Below are 25,238 nucleotides of genomic sequence, written 5' to 3'. Positions count from 1 at the left end.
GATGACACTTTCACACTTTCCATGAGAATCTGTTCTGTAAGCTGAACAAACACAAACGATTTGGGTTTCGCCAAGCCAAAATCCAGCAACTTACTTGGTCGTATATCTGTCACTGGGTTTAGGTTGCTTGCTTGGAAGTTGAAATTCTTTTGTGCTTGTTTGGGTTTCTCAAAAGTTGCTACTTTGGCTGTCAGTCTGTCACGCACCACTCTCTTGTCTAATGTCTATAATTGGATGATGGATAGACACCTAATTCCCTTACCCTAAGCTTCAGACTTCAGTCTTCAGTCATGTTCAAGCATAGGCCTTGTTGTTGCGTATGAAGGTAAACAAAGGAAAGAAAGTTCATTCATGTGAAAGCTTTTTCTGCTTTCTTCTCCATTGTTGATTCCTTTCCCTTCGGTTTCCTATAGTTTCTGCAATATTACTTAAATACCCTTGATTCCTAAGTGGGTCTTCTAGCTTTTGACCGTTGCATTGAGTCTTCTTGAGAGTCTCTGCTGGTAACAACTAACAACAAGCATCAGCTAAAGGGAAATAATAAAAATATAGAAAACTTGGAGAAAAAGTATACGAGGGGAGGAGGAACGTTTTAGGTTTGAATCGTCGAGTTCTGTAATTATGGTTGAGAATGAGGAGTGGAGTGACTTTGCCTAAGCTGGTGGTCAAAACAAGTAATGCAAACAAACTCGATTGGGCTTTTTGGGTTGATACAAATTGGGCAAAATAAAAACAGAGCGTATTGAGAGAGGTCAGAGGGCTCCATCCAGAGACTCGAGTTAGAGCTCATTCGGATTCGGGAGGGCTACATTGGAAGTGGCCCAAGTGGGGTGCTTCCTATTCTAATGTCATTTATCATGTTCATCAGAACATAATGATCAAATTTTCTGAATTTTTTATCAAACACGCACGACTCCTGGGCTGGGCTCGGATTCTTGCATGGGGCCTACTTCGAAACGCCATTACTAGAGCCAACTCCCAATACAAGAAGTCAAGAACCCTCCCAAGTCCCAAACGGGCACTTAGTAGGAAAAAACAGAAAAAGGGACGTTGACTAATGACTCGTAGGTGTATCATGTATGTGGATGTGGTGGCTTTAATGGCCGATTTGTTGGTTCCGCTTCCGCAGGCAATACGTACTATGCATGCAGCATGCCTGCGCCCCTTACCTTTGGTACTGGATTGTGGATTCTTGTCATCATGCACACTTGGGGAGGAAACTAAACTTTACTCGTACACTCGTCACTCGTCAGTCGTGGTGGTCATGCCTTACATAACATTCTTTAAACGCAAGGTTATATGTTCAGTATACATCAGATAAAGACTAATTCTAACACTTTTTATGCCATTTAGTCCTCTCCAGTCTCCAAATACCCCAAATCCCAATCTGTCAAAAACAGAGATCGTTTCTAATAATAAGTTTTCTGTTTTGTTTGCAATACAAATCTGAATTGGATATAGCTTTTGCACCTGATTTAGTTTTGTATCTCTCTATAATTATGATTTGCACTTCTAGTTGATACAAAATTTGTATTTTATAATTTATATCATTAAGACGGTGTTTGAAAGCGTGGACGTTTTCTAGGACCGATTTTCAAAAAAAAATACCCATGCTTGCTAAACCCATTTTTTACAAAAAAAAGAAAAAAAAAATGCCTTGATAAGTTTGAGAGTTTCTGCCACATGGATAGTGAGCAACACTAATGTTGTTTGGTAAGGTGATTTTCATCACCGTTTTTTATTATGTGCACACATTACTCCGTAAGATGGTGTGTGCTAATATCATACCATATTATGTAACGATACTTATCAAATGGTCCTGATTAATTGGATGATTGTTTTATACTATCTGGCCTGAAATTTTAAATCCAACGGTTGAAAATATTGTTAGATTATATCAACAACATCAACATGAATAATGGCATCATATCCAACGGCCGTGAGTGATCCAATCACCTATTAGTACAAACAATAGGTAAATGCTTCAAAAAGAAAATTCAAATAATCAATACGTATTAGTCAAAATATCTAACAGCGCCTCCATTTGTCCATCGAGTTTGATAATAACATATTCATCCTAACAGTGCCTCCATTTCTTTTCACTCTATCTTGTTTCCTCTTCATTTTATTTTGTTTTTCTTTCCTGTCACTAAGATGACAACTCGGGCTTTGGAAGAGTTGGGATTTGGGGCAGACATTTCAGGCTTTGGGAGAGTGGGGACTTTGGGGACTTCGGAAGAGCATTAATCCAGAAATGATAAAACGAGTTTACAATCCAAAGCATTAATCCAGAAATGATAAAACAAGTTTACACAGAGGAAAAAAAAGTATAGAAACAAACCTCCTCTAGCGATGACCAACCTCCTCTGGCGACGACCAACCTCTTCTGGCGGCGACAATGACGAAGAAAATGAGTAGAGGTATGTTATGGGCCCAGGCGTGGGATCTCGTCACGGGGCGGTTTGTGGGGGAAACTCCTTGCCTTCCCTTGCCCTTCCCTTTGCGAGTTGACCCTATGGTGGCGAACTGAGGGGGTGATTTGTTCAAGAGACCACCCGAACTCTCCTCACTCTTTTCTTGAATGGAAAACTGAATGCTTTATTTCAATTCGTGGCTCCTTAAATAGGAGATTACAGAAGGAAATTCCTAATTAAACTCAAACTCCGTCTTGAACTCAAACTACTAATTACCTACTCCTATTGGTAACACAATTCTTACTTAAGATACGGATAAGGATAAGATAAGATAAGATAAGGGATAAGAGATAAGGAAGGCTGGAGGCAAGTTCTCTTGACGTGTCCAAATAAGGGTGGGCCCACCCCTATGAGCTATCGTGTGGGCCCCGCTCTGCTGCTGCTGTCGGGTGCATGCGCGCGGCTCGTGGTGCTGCCGCCGCGCGTGCCGTTGCAAGCGGTGCGTGCGCGTGGCTCATGGTGTCGCTGCCGTGCGGTGCCAGTCGTGTGCGCGGTGCTGCCTTTACTATTGTCGTGTGGTGCGGGTGCTCATAACATCACTCCCCTCCTGGACTACGAGTTTGTCCTCAAGCTCGAGGTCTGGATAGGCGTTGTGGAGATCGGTCCAAGGGATCCAGGTGGCCTCTGCTGAAGGTAGTCCTTCCCATTCTACTAAAACCTCGAAGGTGCCCTGATTGATGTGTGACTGGACAAGAGCTCTAGGATGGAGGATGGGTCTGCCATCCTTGAGAGGGGGTAGAGGAAGTACTTGCGTTAGGGGAATCCCTGTAAAAGGCTTTAGTAGGGACACATGGAAGACGTCATGGATTTTGCTGTGCTCTGGCAGTTCAAGTTGATAGGCAACCTTCCCGATCTGTCGAAGGACCTTGAAGGGCCCGTAAAACCTTGGGGTCAACTTTTGGGGGCCTCGTCGCCTGAGGGAGAGCTGCCGGTAGGGCTGGAGCTTTAGCCAAACGAACTGTCCTGGCTGGAAGGTGACCTCGCGGCGGTGCTGATCGTAGGCTATCTTCATGCGTGCTTGTGCCTGCTGTAAACGTAAGGAGACTTCAGCCAGTAGGGCATCGCGGTCTTGGAGGCTGCGGTCTACTTCTTCCAACCGTGTTGATCCCGGTTCGTAGGAGAGAAGACGAGGAGGGTCTCTCTCGCCCATACACCACGCGGAAGGGAGTCATGCCAAGGGACGAGTGGTAGGATGTGTTATAGCAGTATTCGGCCCAAGGAAGGCAGTCCACCCAGCGTCGTGGTTGGTCCCCTACAAAACAACGGAGGTACATTTCTATGGTGCGATTGACAACCTCCATTTGCCCATCCATCTGTGGATGATAGGCGGAGAAAAAGGCTAGGGTCGTGCCCTGTAATCTGAATAGCTCCTTCCAGAAGGTGCTGGTGAAGACTGTATCTCTGTCACTGACGATGGACTCGGGCAGCCCATGTAGGCGGAAGATATGTGTGAAAAAGGTGTGGGCCACAGAAACTACGCTGTAGGGGTGGAACAATGGAATGAAATGAGCATATTTGGAGAAGCGGTCCACCACTACGAATAAGATGGATTTCCCACCGACTTTAGGCAAGCCTTCAACGAAGTCCATAGAGATGTCGGCCTAGATCTGCGTTGGGAGTGAAAGAGGCTGTAGGAGTCCTGTTGGGTGTAAGTTCTCCCACTTTTGTTGCTGACATATGGAGCAGTTCTGGATGAAATCCCTAACCGAGCCTCGCATACCATGCCAATGAAAATCTGCATGGATGCGGTGTAACGTTTTCTGAACCCCTTCATGGGTGGCGTTATGGATGCTGGCAAGGATGGCTGGAATCAATGGACAATCTGTTGGGAGATATACCATTCCTTTGTACAGCACAAGTCCCTCGTGGATGGTCTAGTTTGGTTTGGTCGTGCCCAACCGCAATTCTTGCACCAGGTCTCTCCATGTTGGTGATTGGGGCAACACGCTCCTTAGGTCCTCCAGTAGGGTCACGCGGGGCTGGGAGACCGCACAGAGGTGTGTCGTGTCCTCTTCATGCCTGGACAGCGCATCAGCGGCCCGGTTAGAGGCTCCCGCCTTGTGGTCTACGCAGAAGTCAAACCCTAGCAGTTTGCTTGCCCAGTGCTATTGGGGTGGAGTAGTAAGCCGCTGCTCTAGAATGTACTTGAGGCTGTAGTGATCTATCTTGACAACGAAGGGTCTGCCCCACAAATACGGCCTCCAGTGCTGGACGGCCTTGGCCAGTCCGATCAATTCACGCTCGTAGGCTAGTAGCTTGAGGTGTCGATCTGCTAGTTTGCGGCTGAAGAAGGCTATGAGGTGCTCTTGCTGTTGTAGCACTACGCCGATGCCTATGCCAGACGCATCACACTCTACCATAAATTCTTGGTCAAAGTTTGGTAGTTGCAGCACGGGGGTAGTGGAGAGTGCATCCCTTAGGTTTGTGAAGGCGATGTTAGCTGCTTCATCCCATTGAAATGCATTCTTCTTCAACATCTTGGTTAATGGGGCCGTCAGGAGTCCATAGTCCCTTACAAACTTTGCGGTAGTATCCCGTGAGCCCCAAGAACCCGTGGAGAGCCCTAATGGTCTGAGGCTTGGGCCATTCCCGAATGGCTTGAATCTTGGAATTATCTATCGAGACTCCTTCCCTGCTGACTATATGGCCTAGGTAAAGGACCTGTGGCTCTCCGAAGGAGCACTTGGTTCGTTTTAGGAAGAGCTTGTGCTGTCGTAGCAGCTCCAGAACTGTCCTTAGGTGACAAACATGCTCCACCCACGACGTACTGTAAATTAAGATGTCGTCGAAAAATACTAGGACGAACCTGCAGAGGTGGGGCCGAAATAACTCGTTCATCAGGGCCTGAAATGTAGATGGGGCATTGGTGAGACCAAAAGGCATGACCAGGAATTCAAAGTGGTCGTGATGTGTTCGGAAGGCTGTTTTCTCCACATCTTTAGGGGCCATTCGGACCTGAAAGTAGCCTGACCTGAGATCCAGCTTAGAAAAGTACTGAGACCCGTGGAGCTCATCTAGCAATTCGTCTACCACCGGAATCGGGAACTTGTCCTTGATGGTTCTATTGTTGAGCTCCTTGTAGTCCACACAAAATCTCTAGGTGTCGTCTTGCTTTGGCACCAACAAGACTGGTGAAGAGAATGGAAAGCGGCTGGGGTGTATGATTCCCTGTTCCAGCATCTCTGTACACTGCCTCTCTATCTCGTCCTTCTGTAGGTGCGGGAAGCGGTATGGCCTCACGACAACGGGTCCTGCCCCTGGTATTAAGGAAATCTGGTGGTCACACAACTGGCCAGGTGGAAGGCCCTTGGGCTTTGAGAACACGTCTGAAAAATCGGCAAGAAGCCTCTCCATCTCTGCAATGTGCAAGGTGTTGCCATGGAGAGTATGCACCTGTGGTTTTCTTGCTCTCATCTTGGTCCCTTTCCAGGTGACCTGTTTCCCATGTAAGTCAAACGTCATGGTCAAGGCATTGAAATCCCATAGGATAGGGCCGAGGGTGATGAGCCACTTAATTCCCAACACTATGTCGAACTCGTCTAGGGTCAGCACAAATAGATCTGTGAAGAATGGTTTAGAATCCACCTGGATTTGGACGCTTCGACAGATCCCTGGACTGTGAACTCTCTCCCCATTTGCTACAGCCACCTGGAGCCGCGGTCTGTCTTCCATTGGTAGCTTCAGTTGGAGTGCAGCCTGCTTGCTGATGAAGTTGTGGGTGCTCTCTGAGTCAACCAGAATCCGTACTTGTTTTCCTGCCACCTGGGCCTGCAACTGCATGGTTTGGGAGTTTTGGATTCCAGTGATGGCATGGAGGGAGATCTCGGGTTCTAGTGCCGCCTGTTCCTCTTCTTCCTCCTCCAGCTCGTCTACCAGAAGGCAGAATAACCGCTTGCAACGGTGGCTGATGAGTACAACTCGTCATAGTTGAAGCATTGGCCCTTGGCTCGGCGCTCGGCCATCTCGACCCTGGATAAGCGTCTGATGGGAGGTGCTGTCATGCTGCTACCCATGCTAGTTGCAGATCGGGTAGTGTTGAAAGGGCGTTGTTCCCTGTTGGCAGCCATCGACTACCCTCCTGCAGTAGACCTTGGGTTCGTCCAAGTCGTTGCGGGACGTCCCATGCTAGACGGCCCCCGGCAGATCTGCAGCTTGCGCTCAAAAGCTCGGGCCAGATTCATTGTTGTGACCAAGTTGGGTGGGCTCTGCATCTCCACATCAACTCTCAGAGGTTCAGATAGGCCGGCTGTGAACATATCCACCTGCTGGTTTGGCCGAACTGAAGAGGCTCTGGCGAGAAGGGTCTGAAACTGCCGCTGATACTCCGCGACGGTCCCGGTCTGCTTGAGGTTAATGAGCTCCCCCAAGGGGTTGCTTGTTAATGGGGGTCCGAACCGAAGGAGGCAATACGACTTGAACTGGTCCCAACTAAGGCCTGGTTCTTCCTGCTCCACTCGGTAGAACCAAAGCTGTGCTTCATTGGTCAAGTGGAATGCTGCCAGGCTGACCTTGTCCTTCTCTTTCGTGCGCTGATTACAGAAGAATTGCTCACAGTAGTATAGCCATCCAAGTGGGTCACCGCTGCCGTTGTATGAGGGGAACTCCAAACGACTGTATTTGGGTATGACTACGCTGTCGGGGTGTTGTTCTGTCGTTCACCGGAGCCCTCTGCCCGATCTGGGTGGCGGATGTTGTTGGTGGCTGCCCCTTCAGGGCTCCTTTCCCTGGTGGAGAAGTATAACTCCAGTTGACGCCGAAGTTCCGTGACGTCCTCTTTAACTACTCTTACCTCTACGTGATTTTCCACGAGACAGTGTTCTAGCTCGTGAACCTTGGATGATAGTTGCTCCATGTCGCCCATGACGCTTGGCTCTGATACCAGAATGTTATGGGCCGGGCGTAGGATCTCGTCACGGGGCGGTTTGTGGGGGAAACTCCTTGCCTTCCCTTGCCCTTCCCTTTGCGAGTTGACCCTATGGTGGCAAACTGAGGGGGTGATTTGTTCGTGAGACCACCCGAACTCTCCTCACTCTTTTCTTGATTGGAAAACTGAATCCTTTGCGAGTTCTCTTGACGTGTCCAGATAAGGGTGGGCCCACCCCTATGAGCTGTCGTGTGGGCCCTGCTCTGTTGCTGCTGTCGGGTGCATGCGCGCGGATCGTGGTGCCGCTGCCGCGCGGTGCGTGTGCGCGGTCTGCGCTGCGCGTGGTGCCGCTGCCGCGCAGTGCGTGCGCGCGGCTCATGGTGCCGCTGCCGTGCGGTGCCGGTCGTGTGCACGGTGCTGCCTCTGCTGCTGTCGTGTGGTGCGGGTGCTCATAACAAGGTAAAACCCTACCACTCATTCGGTTAGATTGTTCCAGTGGGCCAAGAAGCACCGGAACATTCCCACTAGTGACAATTCATCTGAAAAGTTAACGCTACATAGGATACTCATAATCCACCATATCAGTCAACTATTGGGGGCAACAGTTTACTGATGCATGGAATGCCAAATTTGATGTTTCTTGCAATGGTTGGGTCTCGATTTATGATGCATGCCGGTTTTTCAGCATTTTTCAAAAAACGCTTGAACCAAACAATCATGTATGTGGGTGTTTATGGAATCGCCTTCGTGGATCCAATGTGACACCGTTTTTTAGAAAAAACGGCCATGCTTCCAAACATCCCCTAAGCCATTAAGACTGTATTTGATTGGAAAGAAAATGAAGGGAAAGGAAAGAAAACCTCTTCTTTAATAGTGCAAATTTTGCAAAGCAAAAACTGATACATAATTTCTTCATACCTCAATTCTTTCTCATTTGAGATGGGACCTCACCCTTTCAAATAACCCACCTCCATCCTATCTCCATTCTCTTCCATATAAAATCAAAGTGACTTTATTTTACTTCCTATTTTGCTTCGAACAATGAAGACAGTCAAAATCTGAAACAAGAGCAAACATAATTTATACAGCCTATTTGTACTTCCATACATATACACCAGTGCGAATGAAATTCACACTGCGTTCCAAAACAATTGACATGTTTCATATCTTGGGTGCTGATACTATTTATGGCGTCCTATTGCTTCCTTGCATTTCGGATGTTGGGGAGGTTAATAGAGGAGTTATGCGTTTGAATGGCTTGGTGTATGGGAATTGATTTGCACTTTTTATGGCTTTAATGCTCATGTCCCAATACCTCTAGCCAATTCCTACTCTTCAAAATTAATGGTTGAAATGTTGAAATTTAGGCCTCATTCATTTTCCCGGAAGTGAGGGAAATGAATCCACGTTCATATTTCAAGATTAGTGGGATCTGTAGAAAAGATTATTCTTGAGCGGCTCATTTATCCAGGCAAGTAATACAGACTTGGGTAAATCATTTGCCCATCTACAATGAAAATTATTAATATATGATGGGACAAAATTGTTCATTCAATAATGTCACTTTTTTTTTTGGATAAAATAATCATTATACAACTTTACTTTGAGAATAAAAAAACATTGGCAAATGCACTTATCCAGGTAGATAAATGCATTTACCTAGATAAATGACTTACTGAGATGTAAACAAGCCCTTAGTTCCAAGGATGGGGTTTGCCTTGGCACTATTATTCTCTCTTAAACACCACATGGACTAGGCTTTGGATTTATGGTTGTGATTCGGAAGTCTTGCTTGTTGTAATTACCTCTATTGGAGACTGTTGCTTCTCCTTTTTAGTGTTTCTTGGCTTTCTACACTTTGGCATAAGCTCATTGGTTCTCTCTCCCAATGCTTAGTTTTCTTTTTTGCATGATCAATAGTTTGTTCTATTATTGGTTGTTGGTTTTATATCTTGCTGATGGTTTGTATCTTGCTATGAATTGTGAGTATTTGCCAATTAATTGTCTTTTCAAATTGCAAAAGAAATTGCCATGTAGTATAAATGGTCAATTGTCACTACAGATGGCAATTTTAACCCTACGTAGTGGGTATCTGCCCTGCTTGCCTCAATGGAATAGCTTTTCTTTTTTGTGTGTTTGAAAAACGGGTTTTGAGGTGGGGACAGTTTTTAGGATTATACAAATTACAAACCTACAAGTATGGGTAGGGTATGATATTAGGCTAAACTCTACACTGTCCGATTTGCCCCAATCCATAATACCCATCTTAGTCTGGATATTATATATTATGTGTTGAATTTAATAATGTTTTGAATCTTATGTAAAGAATACTTGATAACTTATGTGTTTTTTACATGTTTCAATCAAATAATTGGAAAATTTGATATTTGTTCATGTTATTTTGCTTGTTGGCTGCTTATATATAATAGGAAACAGTAGAAAATTAGATGTGGGTTCTAGATTCAACGAGTCCCATCCTCAGATGCAAGGAGGGTAGGGGTTGGTGAGGTCTTTGAATTTTTCATGTCTAAGGAGGGTTCTGGATTCTAAAAAGTTCAATCCATGGTGGGTTTTAGGTCGAGCACAGTTTGGGAGGTTTGAGGGGGTGGAGACGGTCTAGATTTTACAAAACCCTCTCATAACCTATTCGATTACCATCCCTTCTTAGGTTTTGTTTGGTACCATTTTTGTTTCAATTTGAAACATTTTGGGTTTATCAATACAAATCAGCACATGTCCATTAATTGATGTTGTTTATTGTTGAAACAGGCACACCTTAAAAATGCATGTGTGGGAGGTTGTTCCTAGAAAAGTTTCAGGTAAAAACAACAATGATACCAAACACAACCTTAGTGGGTTTGCCTATTACCCTAACCCCACTAACCTACTAAGTAAGTTTAGCATATATCTTGATGCAAAGCCAATAAACTAAAAGAAACGTAAATTATAGGGACCTCTTCTACTATGCGGTCAGTGACAATTACCACCTTGAACTTTCATTTGCGACAAAGACCCCTTAACTTTCATTTTGCAACAAGATACCCCCTTCGTTAAGGTTCCATTAGTTAACTTTGAAGGATTTCTCATTTGGTTGTTCGTGACTATCAATTTGGATCGAGGCCTGAAGCGACTACTGGACGTACAGGTCGGTCCTGCCGGAACTAGAAGTTTTCTAAATTTCAGATTACGATTCATCCATGTTTTGTTCTTAATTTTTGCCTCATATTTTTAGAACCCTTAACCCTAGCTTTTGGAGAATATAAGGATAAACTCTTAACTATTTTGTTGATTTATTCTTGATCTTAGAACCCATGGTATTGTTTAGTTGTATGTATTTTTTGCGGACGTGATCGAGAGGCATAGCAACAAGCTTCAGTTCATTCTTCGCGAACAATGATAAAGAAATATGTTTTGGTTCAATTTTTCTTCTCTAGTGACAATGTAACATATGTGAAGGAAAATTTTCTTGTCAAAGATTTTTCCTTCTCTAGTGACGACGAGCTTCTTCACTGGTGAGATGACAAAAATGTTTTCTAGTGAGAAGTGATAGAGGTGTGAGGGGTTTTTTGGGTAATTTAATGTTTTCTTAATGCGCAGGGGTATATTGTCTCAAAGTGAAAGTTAAGATGGGCCTTTATTACAGATGAAAGTTAAGGGGGTCTATATTAATAGGCCCAAGCCCAATCCTGGCCCAATAATTAAGCTTAGACCTTGATCATGAGCCTGAAGCTTGGCTTAGAAATTGTCAAGAAGAATTTTTTACTCAACAACATAATTGATCTAATTATATTAGATGACCTTAAAGCTCAAAAATAATGAAAGATATCACTATATATGGTTTGAAAAAATAAAAGAGGAACAAAGAAAAAAATTATAAAATATTATTTGTATTATATAAGGGCAAATTTCTTAAACTACCCTTATGGGTTAGCTAATTGACTAAATCCTCCTTGCCATTAACGTCTGTTAATGGAAAGATGAAAAAGACTATTTTACCCATTATTCTCTTCCAAACTTTCAAAATAAAACATTAACATCATTAGCAATCTCTCTCTAGTAGAAAAACACTAGATTGACCTTGTTGGTCAAATCGGCAACTTGATTGAGAGCCCTACATCGAGCACTGACTTGGGCGATGGTGTCACCAGTGAGAGAAACATGCATAACACTAATGACTCGACCTAAGCTACTCTCATTGATGATGTGCTTCTTAACTCTAGAAATAGATGTACCTAATCAAGCGCATAGGGGGTCTTCATGTTGGGTTGTCCTCCACATGAAGTGGGACCCACAAATAATAAAGACAAAATGGAGTAAAAGTGAAAAGGACAAAAAGGGAAAATCAAGTAAAAGGGTCTTTTGTATTCTTTGGCTTGTCTTGTAAGCCAATACGTCTTTTGGCTAGCCAACGAATTGGAGAGAGCTCACTCTCCACTCTCTCAACTTTAATAGCTCTTTAGCAAATATAGAGAACAGAAAAATGGGTTTTGAAAAGAAGGGTTTGGAAAGAAGAAAGAGATTTACAAGGGCTTAAACGAAGAAGACAAGTCCGTTTTTAGCATATCTTCTTGCTTCCATTCTTTTGCTTCCACCTTTGGTGAGAGATTTTCTATTACCTATCTATTTTATTGATGTTTTCTGTTGTTGGAATCCAAGAACTTTTTTGATGTTTATTATCTAGTTGTGACTAGATAGAAAAACATTGTATCCCATTACTATTGTTGATAGTAGATGATTTGGATTTCAGTCCCGTGGCTTTTACCCTTACATTGAGGGGTTTTTCACATAAATTTTGGTTTCTACTATTGTTGCTTGTTTTGTGTTTGATTGTTTGATTCATTACTACATATTTACTATTTGTTGGTTAAGATATCTCTTATTTGCACAAGGAAAATATAGGGATTAATCCTAATAAAGTGGTATCAGAGCTTGGTTATTGTGCAAATCATTGAAGGAAATTCGGTTAGGATGATTTCATTGAATGAAAGCAATTGGTCTCTTTGGAAATCAAAGATGAAAGATAGGTTGCTCTCCGAAAACTTGTATGCACCATTGAAAGGTGAACAAGGCAAGCCCAAGGATATGTCAAGTGACCAATGGGAAATTCTTGTCTTGAAAGGCGTTCCATGCATCTGACAATGGTTGGATGATAGTATTTATCATCTTGTGGCAAATGAAACTTCAACCATTCCTTTTTGGAACAAATTGGAAGAGTTGTATGAGAAGAAAACCACTAGCAATAAGGCTTTCTTAATAAGAAAGCTCATAAACTTGAAGTACAAGGAGGGTTTGTTCATTACCGAATACTTGAACTAAATGCAAGATGTTGTAAATCAATTGGCTTCAATGAAAATGGTGTGAAATGATGAACTCCAAACCTTACTATTACTGAGTTTATTGTCGAAAAGTTGGGAGACGCTTGTGGTGTCTCTTAGCAACTCTACACCCGAAGAAAAAGTCACAATGAGTATGGTAAGAAGCAGTTTGCTCAATGAAGAAATTAGAAGGAAATCATTGAACATTAGTAAATCAGATGTGTTTCTTACAGAAAGTCGGGGTTGAAGTCAAAGCCGAGGTTCATACAACCGTGACAAGTCTAGAGGTAAATCCAAATCAAGAAAAGATATCACTTTCCATTATTGTAATAAACCGAGACACTTCAAGAGAGAATGCAAAAAAAATTAAAAAGTGACAAAAAAGAAAGAAAAATGTGAAAAGATAGAAGGAAAAGAGACGACTACAGTTGTTTCAAATGGTGAGGTTATGATTTTTGCATGTTGTGAAGAGTTTTGTTTTAGCCTTACATGCCAAAACATAGTTTGGATTATTGACACTGGTGCCTCATACCATGCTACTCCACACAAAGAACTCTTTACTACTTACAAATTAGGTGATTTTGGTATAGTAAAAATGGGTAACAGCTATATATAAAAAATTGTGGGGTTAGGTGATGTACAAATAGAGACTAATGCAAGTTGTAAATTGGTTCTCAAGGATGTAAGACACGTACCAGATTTTCGCTTCAACCTAATTTATGTAGGAAAATTAGATGAAGAAGACTACAACAACAATTTTGCCCTTATGTAAAATATTATCAAGTAGGGCTTTGTCTCTATATTAATAGAACAAATTCAAGTTTGAGCCTAAACCCAACCCAACTATCAAGCCTAGATCTTGAGCCCGAGCCCAAGCCTGAAGCTCCGCCTAGAAATTGGGCAAGAAGATTATTGTTTTCAACTCAACAATATAACTAATTTATTTATATTAAATTACCTCAAAACCCAAAAATATTGGAAAAATATAAGATAATATTTTTATGTTATAAAATATTATCAAATCGAACTTTTTTGAAAAGGCTAAAACATAACTCATAAAAAATTAGGCCTAGTGTTTTGGGCCCAAAACTCGTGTGGGTTGCCTAAAATCTGAATACCTGGCTCATAAATAGGTTTAATTGTCATTGACCCCATAGTAAGGATTCCTTAGTTTACCCAAAGAAAAACCATATCAAAGAATACAAATTGTAATCTGATATTCTGACTTTAAGTGACAAAAAACCATCAAAATAGCATTCTACTATTGCTTTATCATGAGCTTCCCGATAGATATGCCCCTACAGAGGGTGTATTGGGGTTTTGACCCATTCAAGGGGTGGACAGACCTTAAACCAATTCCTATGAATCGAATTAAAAAAAAAAAAAAAAGAAAACTAAAAATAAACTACCGATACTGCACTATACGCCTCTACTAAGAATAAATCGATATTTTGAACGTTGATTAATCTTATTTATTTATTTTTTATCCAATTATACTACAAAACGGGGTTAGCGCATCCCAAATACCCCCACCATCCCAACGGCTTGACATGCAGAATTGCTTACAACGCAATGACGCATGATGATGCAGATGCGGCGGCAATGATACCATTGCTATTGCTAGTTGTTTGGGTAGGAAAGCCGTTGATCGTCTAATTTGGTGGAGGGAAATAATTTGTTCATCAAATAAAATGAAACTTGAATTTTTTTTTTTTTGTTTTTTGATAATAGAATTTACCTTCTTTGAGAAAAGAATATAGATTACCTCCGGAAGCGGATCCAAACCGTCAAAATCTTGTGCAACTTATTATTTATATTGACTTTTTTTCTTGCTTCTCAGCTTTTAGAGGACGGTGACCCACAATGAATAAACCATCAATTGATGCAAAAAGGAATGAAGGCAAAAGCACGAGGGCACCGTCACCGTGAGTGGTGCTACCAACCTTGAATTCAGGTATTCTAGATCCAACACGTACATGTAGCGTCATAAATCTTATTTTGATCCCCATCCAACGAAAGAATTTTTCCCAACAAACTACAGACATATCAATCAATTGTGGAACCTCCCAAAGCCTTTTTCTGCAATAATGACTCGGAGACGGTGAAGTGCGGCACAGTGGTTGTATTGGTCGAAAGCACTGACCTAAGATTCAAAGTATCGTACGTATTGATCCATATCGACCAATGTATATCGTTTTGGGACCCTTTCGATATGCCCCTACTATGGATGTATAGGGGGTTTGACTAGTTCAGGGCGTAGAGGAGGTCTAAACCAGTTCCCCTGAACTAGTTGTGAATAAAAAAATAAAAAAAAAGTGTCAAAAGCTGTATCGATTCACTTGATACATCGGTATGGATGTATCGATATTTTGAACCTTGGTCTTTAGTATCAACATTTTTTAGAGAAGTTGATCAGGCGACTGACTGGCTTGCTCACAAGAATCTATATTGCTAAAAAGACATGATATTTGAAGAGTTTTGACCAATCAAATCCTTTGGTGAATTTTGATGAATACTATCTAATCGGATGATTATTTTATAATACTAGTTGAATGATTAAGTATAAATTGAGTATATCTTTTGTTTATTAAATAAATATTTATACTTGATTTATCTTCAAAATTAAAAAAAATACTTAAAAACTGTTTATTAACAAATAGGTGCCATTAGTCACTACATCAGCGAACAATGAATAAATAATACTCAACCTCTGGAGAAAGCTTATCTCCCAATAATAATGCACAGATAAATCAAAACCCAATTATGTAAATATCAATATAAAAATGATCATAACCAGAAAAATGACATTTTGGTGAATACACGAAGACATTTTGATAAATACTAGATATCATATATTTTTGTTATCATAGCGCAACCTTTTAAAATATCAAATTTACATTTTACCAATTTCAAATTTACTTTCTTTTTCAAAAGGAAACCCAATAAAAAATAGTCATCAAGGACGATGATGATGAGATCGGAGTCAATACAGATGACACAGTTTACAAATAGCCTGAGTAGAAATACAAATGGCCTGAGATATCAAAAATAATAAAAACTTCAAGGAGGTTTTTATAATTTTTACTTTTTCCCTAATCCCATAAGGAAAAACAGATGAAAAGATACCGTCATGCCTCAGTGCCGCGATGAGCCCTTTTCCCTTCATTGAATCGGACGGCGCGTTATCCGTGACTACTCGAGAATCTCGACGTTTGGGCTGTGGAGTTGTAGAGTGTAGGCCGGTGAATAGAGGCTAGAGAGTGTGTAACGGGCTAACGGCGCTAACCCGTCTTACTGAGGTGGTGATTGTAAAAAATTTTTCTGGCCTCAGAAATTCCAAAACGGAAAGGCACTCACCAGTCACCGGAACCAGAAGAAATGAAAAGTAAAAAGACACCACAAGCAGACAAAAACCTCAGACAGCCTTTCCATCCAATATATATTTTCTTTTCTCTTTTTATTTTTTTATTTTTTTTTCCTTTTCGGATTCTTTCTCTTTCCAGTTCCACACTGCACGATTTACCTGTTCTCTTTTTATTCTACTTTATTTTATCACCTGCTCATATTTTTTTTTTCTTCAACAATTTGAAAATAGTATTAAAACAACATTGCAGTTTCTCCATCGCTTGTTACTGTTTCCTTTTCAAGAGCCTGGATTTATCCAGACCCCCGATCTTGGTGTGATTGATGGTCTCTCTGTCTCTTTCGAGAGAGTTAGGAGAGAGGTTCCTGCGAAGTGTTCTCTCCTCTTTTTCGAGCTTTTGGATTTTCTTGTGAAGTGTTCTTCGTAAAGATTCCTTGAAGCAAGAGGAGCTGAACCGACTTGCAGAGCAACGGATTTCTCTTGAATCTCTCTTGAATATCCGGTTCCTTGCCTAGGCCTAAAGCGAAAGCGATACTCCTACTGAGACTAGAGAAGAAAAGTTTTTTTCACTGCGAAAAGCGTCTTCCTCGTGGAATCTCGTAAAGATTTTCTATCAAAGTAGATTCTACTGTATCATCAGCCGTGCTTCTCTCCGATTTCCAAGTAGTTTTTCTGCTTTTATGTTTCCTTTCTATACATTTTTATATCAAGTGCATTACTGAGGTGGCTCGTCTCTGGTTTCCGGTACTATAGCTAGTGCAAAGGCAGAGAAATCTGGTGGCTCTAGAATCATATTGAGGGATTCACAAGGCATATATTAAGAAAACCTCTGAACTTGGGAAATCCATTACAAACGATTTGCAATGGAATTCTTCTCATTTTCATCCGCGCTTACCTGTTTTGTCGTTCTAACTTCTCTTCTTTCTGAATCCACCGCTGTAACCCCGTCGGATTCCCAGCAACCTCTGAAACCCGGTGACTTCTCCACAACAAACACTGTTCCCGCCTTTCCCGTCCAAACACAAGCGCAGATATGCCATCTTGACCTCTCTGACGAGCTCTTCGGCGGTGTCAGTGAAGCATGCGGTCACAACCTTGACCGTAGCCGCTGTTGTCCGGTTCTCGCAGCTTGGCTCTTCGCAGCGCATGCTAGGTCAGCACTTCAGGTTTCGGCGGCCGCGCCGACTTCATCAGATGGTCCAATGATGCCCGACGATTCACAGAAGTGCGTTAACTCACTCCAGAGCTCTTTCCAGAATCGTAACATTCACATTCCTCAGCCGAATTCAACGTGCGACGCGATTCTTTGTTTCTGTGGAATTCGGCTCCATCAGATCAGCTCACTGAGCTGCCCCGCCGCGTTTAACGTTACTTCCTACCGGAACGCGACACCGACGGCTGCCGTAAAGAATTTGGAACAGAATTGCCGGAATTCGTCATATGCCGGCTGCACTAAGTGCCTCGGCGCCCTCGAAAAGGTGAATTCTTAATTCTTTATCTTCCAAGCATAGCTTTAGGAAAACATCTTTCGTTTTAACTCAAAATTATCTAACAAATTTACGAAAATGGCGATTTGGTTGACAAGGCGAGGGATGACTTGCGCTTTCTTGAATAGACGAATGGATTGATAGAGTGATAGGGTTGGCGTGATATTTCCACTCAATTTAAAATATTCTATTTACTAAAGTAAAACTTTGACGAATTTAAGGGTAATTCCGACAGAATGTTATCTGGTAGCGGTTCTTTTTTCGTGGTTTCGTAAAACATGAGAGTGACTCTCACCTTTTTAGAGAACAAATGGAAGTGGTTCCGGTAACCCGTCGAAAATGACGCATGGAAAGAAAGCATTTGCTATTATTTGAAAGAATGGCAACCAGGTTTCATGGATGATGTTTTGCCATTCTTCTGTAGTTTCCAATTCCCATTGCTAACGTGCGCTGTCACCACTGCTATAAGGTAGCTGTTTCCGACTTTCTGTGTAGAGGCGTAGAGCATATGATGTATAATGACGAGAATGCCCTTTGTGTATTTCTTTTGTTTGTTGCGTGCAAATCGTACAATTCCAGCTCAAGGGAGATGGGAAGAACGGAACGGGAGAAAACAGCGACCGAGTGAGCAAGATGCTCGGTAGGGATTGCCAACTGATGGGGCTGACGTGGCTACTGGCGAGGAACAAAACGGCGTATATCCCAACGGTGTCAGCGGTGCTACGTGCGATCCTGTACAGTGCGCACCCTCCACACCAGTCAACGTGCAGTCCAGATCAGGAGAACATGCCGTTGGCCGTTGATTCCCTCCAGTTCGGGAGACTGGATTCTTCTCCGGCTACTGCTGTTGTTCTTGATCGTCATATCGTACGGTTACCGGCTCTGTCTCTCGTAGCCCTGGCGGTCAGTTCCTTGGCGTTGGCCTTCGTCGTGTAAAAATCAGCATTCTCTTTCTCTCTGCAAATTCTGTCGGTCACGTGAAGCTACAAGACAACCGGGGACATGGTAATGGGGGCCCTTTTCGTCTTTTTGCTACCCACTGTATATTACAGGCAGCTCGTTTTCAGATCTATTTTTGACATCTAGCGTGTGTGTGAGTCATCAGTCACCCGGTCTGTCATTTTAGCTTTATCTTTCTTATCTTACTGTTCAACACTATAAAAGAAAAGAAAAAAGGTACTGCTTATAGGCTTTGTATATCTCTCTATCTATGACCTTTTGCACAGTGCAGCGACTTGACAGTGTTATTCAGCTTCTCGTCCATCTCCATTGTTTGTTTGCTGAGCCTGCTGTAATATTTTGTTGATGTGAGGTCTATACGAACTTTGCAGAGTCACAGTCGCAGATCTGCTCTGCATCTCCTTCGAAAAATGTTTGTCTCTCTGGGTTTTGTTTACCTGGATTCTGAATTCGATGAGCTTAACTTACCATATATAATTGCAATACTATAAAGGCGTATGTGGGTAAAATAAGGAATCCAGCTACTCTTCTTGACTGGATCATGAGGTGGAGCTTGTTTGTTTGGGCTGAATAATTTAGCTTTTTTGCTTTTGGTGGTGTCAGGACTTGGGAGTTGTAATTTGGATTATTAATTTTGGCAAGTGGTTTTATAGGGTTGGTTTTCCTTTTGAGACAGACCTGAGAGCATAAGGATGTTGGTTAGTCTTAACGATAACAAGGGGATTAAATAAATGCATGAATTGGCGGATGATCACATGTTTAGTGAGAGAATTACGGTTGAATGTCTGTTGCCATGTCCTGCTTGGGCGCTCGTGGATGGAGACCTAATTTGCATCTGCTGCAGCCATGAGTTTCAGCATTTCTTTCTTGCCATCATCCACCAACAAACAAAACAGGGACACAGTAGCCACATAAACGGGATCATGTCCTTGTTTTATGGGGCCGGCTGTTCTAAAATGGTCGCGGTTTTCTCTCCACTATATGGTTATGGCGCAGAGATGCATGCCTTCATCTCAAGTACCAATTTTTTATCTACACCAAAAGAGATAGAAAAGAATGTCTATTATTTTTGCCATATGGTCACTGTTACATGTAGGCGTACCTGTAAATTTTGGAGATACTCAGTTTATTCTGTGGAATTTCCATTTGGTTCTAAGTGTTGCACCAGACTGATCGAGAAGATACAAAAAAGCAAAATAGAGATGTGAGAAGCAAGAAACACACGCATACAGATGTAAAACAAAGGCTCGGCTACATGTAACAGTGACCATATGGTAATGATGGTAGCAACCTCTCATAGAAAACTCAAACTGCACTCATTCACACCGTTCTCTTCGAGTGCCAATACAAAAACAAAATAGAGAAAAGGCAACATAACATATGCTGATTGGACCCAGAAGCAGAAACTGGGTTGGGTCTATTCCGTGGGCCTCTGCATCCGCCACAGACTTACTGAAATTCTCTCTGAAATTTTTTCTACAAATGTTGAATTGGGTCATGGATAGGACTGAAAACAATAATTCAAGGCACAACTCAACATCAAATTTCCAAAGCCAAGTTTCCTTATGTGTAGCTGAATGTCGTGCTTTTAGGGTAGTGCTACTTTTACTTTCAGGAAATCCCATCTCTTTACAGTCCAGTGCAGCCTACAAATTTTTAGGCTTGGGACTGGCTTTTGTGTCCAGGCACAGAATTTGGCCCGGCCCATACACTAATTTTTAATTATAAAAATCATACTTCATACCAACCCAACCTGCATCCAAATTGTAAATGGAATAAATAATCCTAAGGTGAACTAACATTCATCCAATCAAAATCTCTGTCAGAATATTGTATATTTTATGAAACATTACACTAAGCAATTAGAGGTAATCATATTTTTAATGCCGGAAGCTAAAAAATGTATTTTTAATTTCCATTTTGGAAAAAGGAAGATAGGGCCAAAAATCACAACTAAAAAAACAATTCATTCATGTGGATTTGTCATGTGGTGCCAACATATCATTGTTCACATTGGGCTCACAAAGCAGTGATCATATTAGTTGTGCCAATTTGACAATTAGCAACCCAGACAGCTAAACCTGGGGTTGTGGATGGCCTGGGCCCAAAATTTGAAAGGCCCAGTCAGGCATGATCTTGAATTGCTATGTATATCCTTTTTGGTGGTGGTTGGGTTGGGGGGAGGGGGGGTTGGACCAATTCCACCTGAGTCCAATTCACATCATATACTTTTAGAATTTGGAGAGAGAGCTAAGAACCAATCCCTCCACTTAGCTTACATTGCACAGAACTTCATTGTGACTCCAATAAAATACAAACACATCAGAGATCAGATGAAAAAAACAGATCAATCTAATGTTCAGAATTTAAGACAATAACTGGGATGCCCTTGTTTTACTGAGAGTGCTGCAATTGTAATTGAAACAGATGTGGTATGTGTTTGGAACCGTTTATGATTATCCAGTGGGTGTTTATCAGAAAAACGCCCACTTTAAACGTTTTTCACTTTGTTGTTTGGTTAAGTTTAAACTGGGTATTTCAAGAAACACTCCTTTACACTTCAGCAACAATAAACATTTTTCCATTTCATGCTGTTTAGTGGGGCGTTTCAAGAAACAGCTATATGGATGTTTCAGTGTGACCCTTTCATTGTGGTGTATAAGATACATTAGTCAATCCAACGGTCCAAATTACATATGCTTCAATTTGAAGATCGATTTTCAGATCCAACGGTTAATATATGATATAATCCACATCCAACGGTGGATATATGACACTTTCAATTTGACTTTCTCTCTCTCTCATATATATATATATATGTATATATATATCTTTGTTACCTATAAGGGAATGATGACTATTAATGTTATTTAAAAGGCAATTGAGCAAATGTCTATCTTCTTTCCAACATTTTATCGGACCGCTTATTTTTTTTCTTTTGAATAACAAAGATACCATTTGCAAGGTAGATCAATTTGGGCTTGGCTTGAGCCCACCAAAGCCCAAATTCAAGTAAATTTCACATATCAATTTACTCTTCTCTCCCTCCCTCCTTCTCTCTCTCTCAATTGCATCCAATAAAATTAATAAAGCTTTGTGCTATTATTTTTCTTCAGATGATCGTTTCAAAACTACTACTACTACTAAAGCTTTGTGCTACAGTACAGACAAACCTCTCTAAGAACTAGGAAGTAGGAACTATCACACATCTATCTTCCATTTAGTATAAGAATTTCTTAAGTGCTACTATTATGAATGGTGTTCGTTAAGGAACCATGGGATGCTCTATGCTATTATGGGTCCATTGGCTAGTTGAATTAATTATATAGTGAAATAGTATTAATGAAGGGTGATTTGGCACGACCTAGTAAGAAGGGGACACGTAGGCGCGATCTGATCAAAGGGTGACAACTCAGTCAAGCAAGCCCAGTTTGCAACCTTCGGAGTTCGGGTATTCAGCCACCTCGGCCCAAAAAACCACCTCGGTGTAGAGGCACCTCGACACCCAATCCAGTTTGGGACTAAAGAATTGAAGTGTTAGCTCGGAGCTAATGAGTCGAAACGCCACTTAACCGACTCCAAAGGCCTCCTCAACAGATCCTGAATTTCTCGAGATCATGATGAGCCGATAGATCCCGAATTTCCCGATATCACGATGAGAACTCATCTCGGCTCCGCCTGAATCGGAGGTAAATGATAAACCTTATCAACATATTACTCCCATTCAAAAATGGAACAAACCTCATCTCTACAGCCCGGAGATCCCAGATCTCTTCCATAAGGCCAACGACTACTCCAGTATATAAAGACATGAAACCTTAAGGCAAAGGTACGCGTGATTATTTTACTCACTAGCACTCAAGTTCTCAAGCATTCAGCTCGCATTTACAGCATAAAGTACTAACTTAAGCATTGGAGCGACCTTGCTAGGTTAGCTACCCCGGGTTCTCTGATCCACTGATTTGCAGAACAGTCCATCTTGCCGCCCAATTAGAGTTCGGGTGGCCTTCCAGCTAGGAGTAGCCAGATCATGCACCATCAATTGGCGCCGTCTGTGGGAAACGATCGAAAGGTCATCCCTATCTCTTTACAGTTTCAAACTCAATCTCAACCTCAACGGCATCTTCCAGCAACACCGGAAAAAGTATCGAGATGAACGCCACCGGGGGGCAAGCTTAGCAATCAACCTTCCCCCAAGGTCCTACGGTATGCATCGGCTAGTTCATTATTCCGCTCACAGTGTCCGGAGTTCCGTCATTGTCCGCACCACAGAGCACCACGCAAGTGAGCATCCCACTTCCCCTAGTGGTAGGCGCGACTTTCTCTGAGCCATCCGCGGTTCCCCTGGAATTGGGCATTCTTAGTTTCATGACCTCGTTCAGTGCGTTTGGGCAATTCAGATCCATATGCAGCAGGTCCAACAGTTCTAGTAGTACCAGTAGTACTATTTATACCAGCAGTACTATTTATACCAGCAGTATCAACACCAGTTCCTTCTACTACAGCCCAACATGACCAATCTGCTTCGGTACTCCCAGCAAGAAAATGACGGCTCGCGAGCTGATAATAATCAGTTCGGAGTTCGGGGTGCAAACTCGAGACAAGACCTCTCCATCCCTCGTGATAGCTAATTCGAGCCCCACAACCAAGAGTATCCAACGAGAAGGAACCAGGACCTACCCCATGATAATGACGAAGTACCAGACCAGATTGAAGTTAGCAGTACCAACGCCGAGCCCATGAAGAAGCAGCAATGACGACGTCGTAAGACACGCCGCCCCTTGGCCAGAGGCAGCCCGCCAGCAAAGCCAGGCCAGTAAGAAGAACAAGCCAAAGGAAATGTAGAAGTGAGCTCGGTGGCTACAAAGACTGCGCCTCCACTACTTTGCCGGTCATCCCCTCTATCTCCCGAGCTCTTGGCAACTCCAATGCCAAAAGATTTTAAGATGCCCCCATTAGACAAGTATGATGGGTTGTTTGACCCTAGTGACCATGTAGACTCTTTCCAGTCTCAGATGCACCTAGCTGGAGCTGATGAGTCTTGCATGTGTGTGGCCTTCTCCACTACGTTTAAGGGGGTAGTTCGAACTTGTTACCTAAACCTCGCACTGGGCTCCATCAAAAGTTGGTCCTAGTTCGTTGTCTTGTTTACTGTGCACTTCATTACCAGTAAGAAGTGTATGAAATTGTAGGAAAGCCTTCTAAACATGGTTCAGAGGGAAGGAGAATCAATCATAAGCTATATTAAGCGCTTCAATGACACTTGCCTGTAGATACTGGACCTCGACCCGGCAGTACGACTCACTGCAGCAAAGAAAGGAATCACCCATAAAGAGTTCAAGTGGCATGTGGTATCTAACAAACCAAAGGACATCATCGGATTTCTTAAGTTAGCAGATCAGTTCATCGGTACCGAGGAGGAGATCAATCAAAAGATCGATAACCTACCACCAGAAAAGAGGAAGAGAGAGAATGAAGGAACGAGCAATGGTGAGCAGAAAAGGAAGAAAAACAAGTCCCCGAATAGGGGAAGAAGCAAGTCAAGAAGCTGGTCCCCCTCGCAAACTCGCAAGTCAGGTCGGTGCTCCAAGACCCCACCTGTGGAGAGAACGATCTACACGCCTTTGAATGCTAAGAGAGGAGAGATCTTAATGGCTATTAAGGACTCCTCCTTCGTCAAATGGCCTCCCAAGCTAAGGGGAGACCCAACAACAAGAAACCCAAATGTTTACTGCCATTTCCATTGAGATCATGGACACAACATAGAGAATTGCAGGAATCTTTGCGACGAGATTGAGGGACTTATCCGTCGTGGATACCTGAAGAACTTCATTTTGCGAGAAGAGAGGGGACAAATAGATCAACAGGGGGACTAGAGGAGGAGTGGCCCCAAGGTCAATAGGTAGAATGAGCAACCACCGCGACAATTGTCAGAGGAAAGACCGATTCGTGGGGTAATTAACATGATCACTAGCAGGTCCATCATCGCTAGATGTACATCAGTAGCCGGGAGGACATCGGTCCGCGAGTTAGAGAATGAAGGGAAGAACCTGCCAAAGAGACCTCGGCTCGAAGAACCAATATACTTCACCGAAGACGATGCGCGCGGGATCCAGTACCCTCACGATGATGCCCTAGTGGTGAAGGTAAGAATTAATGACTTCGAGGTAAAGCACATCTTGGTGGACTTAGACAACTCAGTAGATATACTCTTCAAGGAGACCTTCGACAAACTACATTTACAACAAAGTGACCTGAAACCGGCGGATACATCATTGATAGGGTTTAGCGGTGAGGGAGACCAAATATCGTGCAATTCGAGCACACGTTCTTGGTAGTCGCTACTCCCTCCCCCTACAATGCCATAGTAGGTTGGCCTATCACGCATGTTTTGCGTGCGATAGTATCCACTTACTATTTAGCGATGAAATTTCCAACTGATTATGAAGTGGGAGTAGTGCGAGATGACCAACTCTAATCTCGCAAGTGCTACGTGGCTGCTTTGAAAGGAAAAGCAAAGCTAGTAGAGGATGTCGAGCTCGAGCGACCAATAGAGTATCCTGACGAACGAGCTGCCCCAAAAGAGGAGACGATCCATATACTTGTCTTTGCCGCCGAACCAGGCAAGACTCTCCAGATCGGTGCCTCGATTAGCGAACCATTTCGAACTCAGCTAGTAAGTTTTTTACTTGAAAATTTAGATATTTTTGCTTGATCTGCGACAGAAATGCCTAAAATTGATCCTAAAATTGTAACTCACAAACTTGATACCGA

The 25,238-nt window shown here is 42.5% G+C and overlaps 2 protein-coding genes across 3 annotated transcripts; one reads left to right on the top strand and one right to left on the bottom strand.

Moving 5' to 3' along the window:
- Positions 1–5,570: 5,570 nt before the first annotated feature.
- Positions 5,571–6,254, bottom strand: LOC148803461 (uncharacterized). Its single transcript, XM_088896057.1, has one exon. It carries the CDS (start codon positions 6,252–6,254, stop codon positions 5,571–5,573), a length of 684 nt encoding a protein of 227 aa, XP_088752183.1.
- Positions 6,255–15,729: 9,475 nt separating this feature from the next.
- On the top strand, positions 15,730–18,703 carry LOC104605716 (putative GPI-anchored protein At4g28100). Of its 2 annotated transcripts, XM_010270587.3 has the most exons (3): positions 15,730–16,680; positions 16,771–17,495; positions 18,084–18,703. In XM_010270587.3, exons 2-3 carry the CDS (start codon positions 16,881–16,883, stop codon positions 18,438–18,440), a joined length of 972 nt encoding a protein of 323 aa, XP_010268889.1. In that variant the 5' UTR covers positions 15,730–16,680; positions 16,771–16,880; the 3' UTR covers positions 18,441–18,703. The 2 variants fall into 2 exon arrangements, with proteins under 2 accessions (XP_010268889.1, XP_010268888.1); XM_010270586.3 differs by having other exon boundaries at positions 15,731–17,495.
- The last annotated feature ends 6,535 nt before the right edge of the window (positions 18,704–25,238 follow it).

Source organism: Nelumbo nucifera, chromosome 1, assembly GCF_055504915.1.
Source record: "Nelumbo nucifera cultivar China Antique chromosome 1, China Antique-T2T, whole genome shotgun sequence".
NCBI lineage: Eukaryota > Viridiplantae > Streptophyta > Magnoliopsida > Proteales > Nelumbonaceae > Nelumbo > Nelumbo nucifera.
The sequence above is the reverse complement of the archived record's forward strand: the minus strand, read 5'-3'. Positions and strand labels throughout refer to the sequence as shown.

What these genes read in the sequence shown, in the direction of transcription:
- LOC148803461 (XM_088896057.1), bottom strand. Translation starts at nt 6,254, where the DNA reads ATGCAGTTGCAGGCCCAGGTGGCAGGAAAACAAGTACGGATTCTGGTT.
- LOC104605716 (XM_010270587.3), top strand. Translation starts at nt 16,881, where the DNA reads ATGGAATTCTTCTCATTTTCATCCGCGCTTACCTGTTTTGTCGTTCTA. An exon ending in GCCTCGGCGCCCTCGAAAAG is followed by an intron (nt 17,496 to 18,083) that starts GTGAATTCTTAA and finishes GTACAATTCCAG; the next exon opens with CTCAAGGGAGATGGGAAGAA.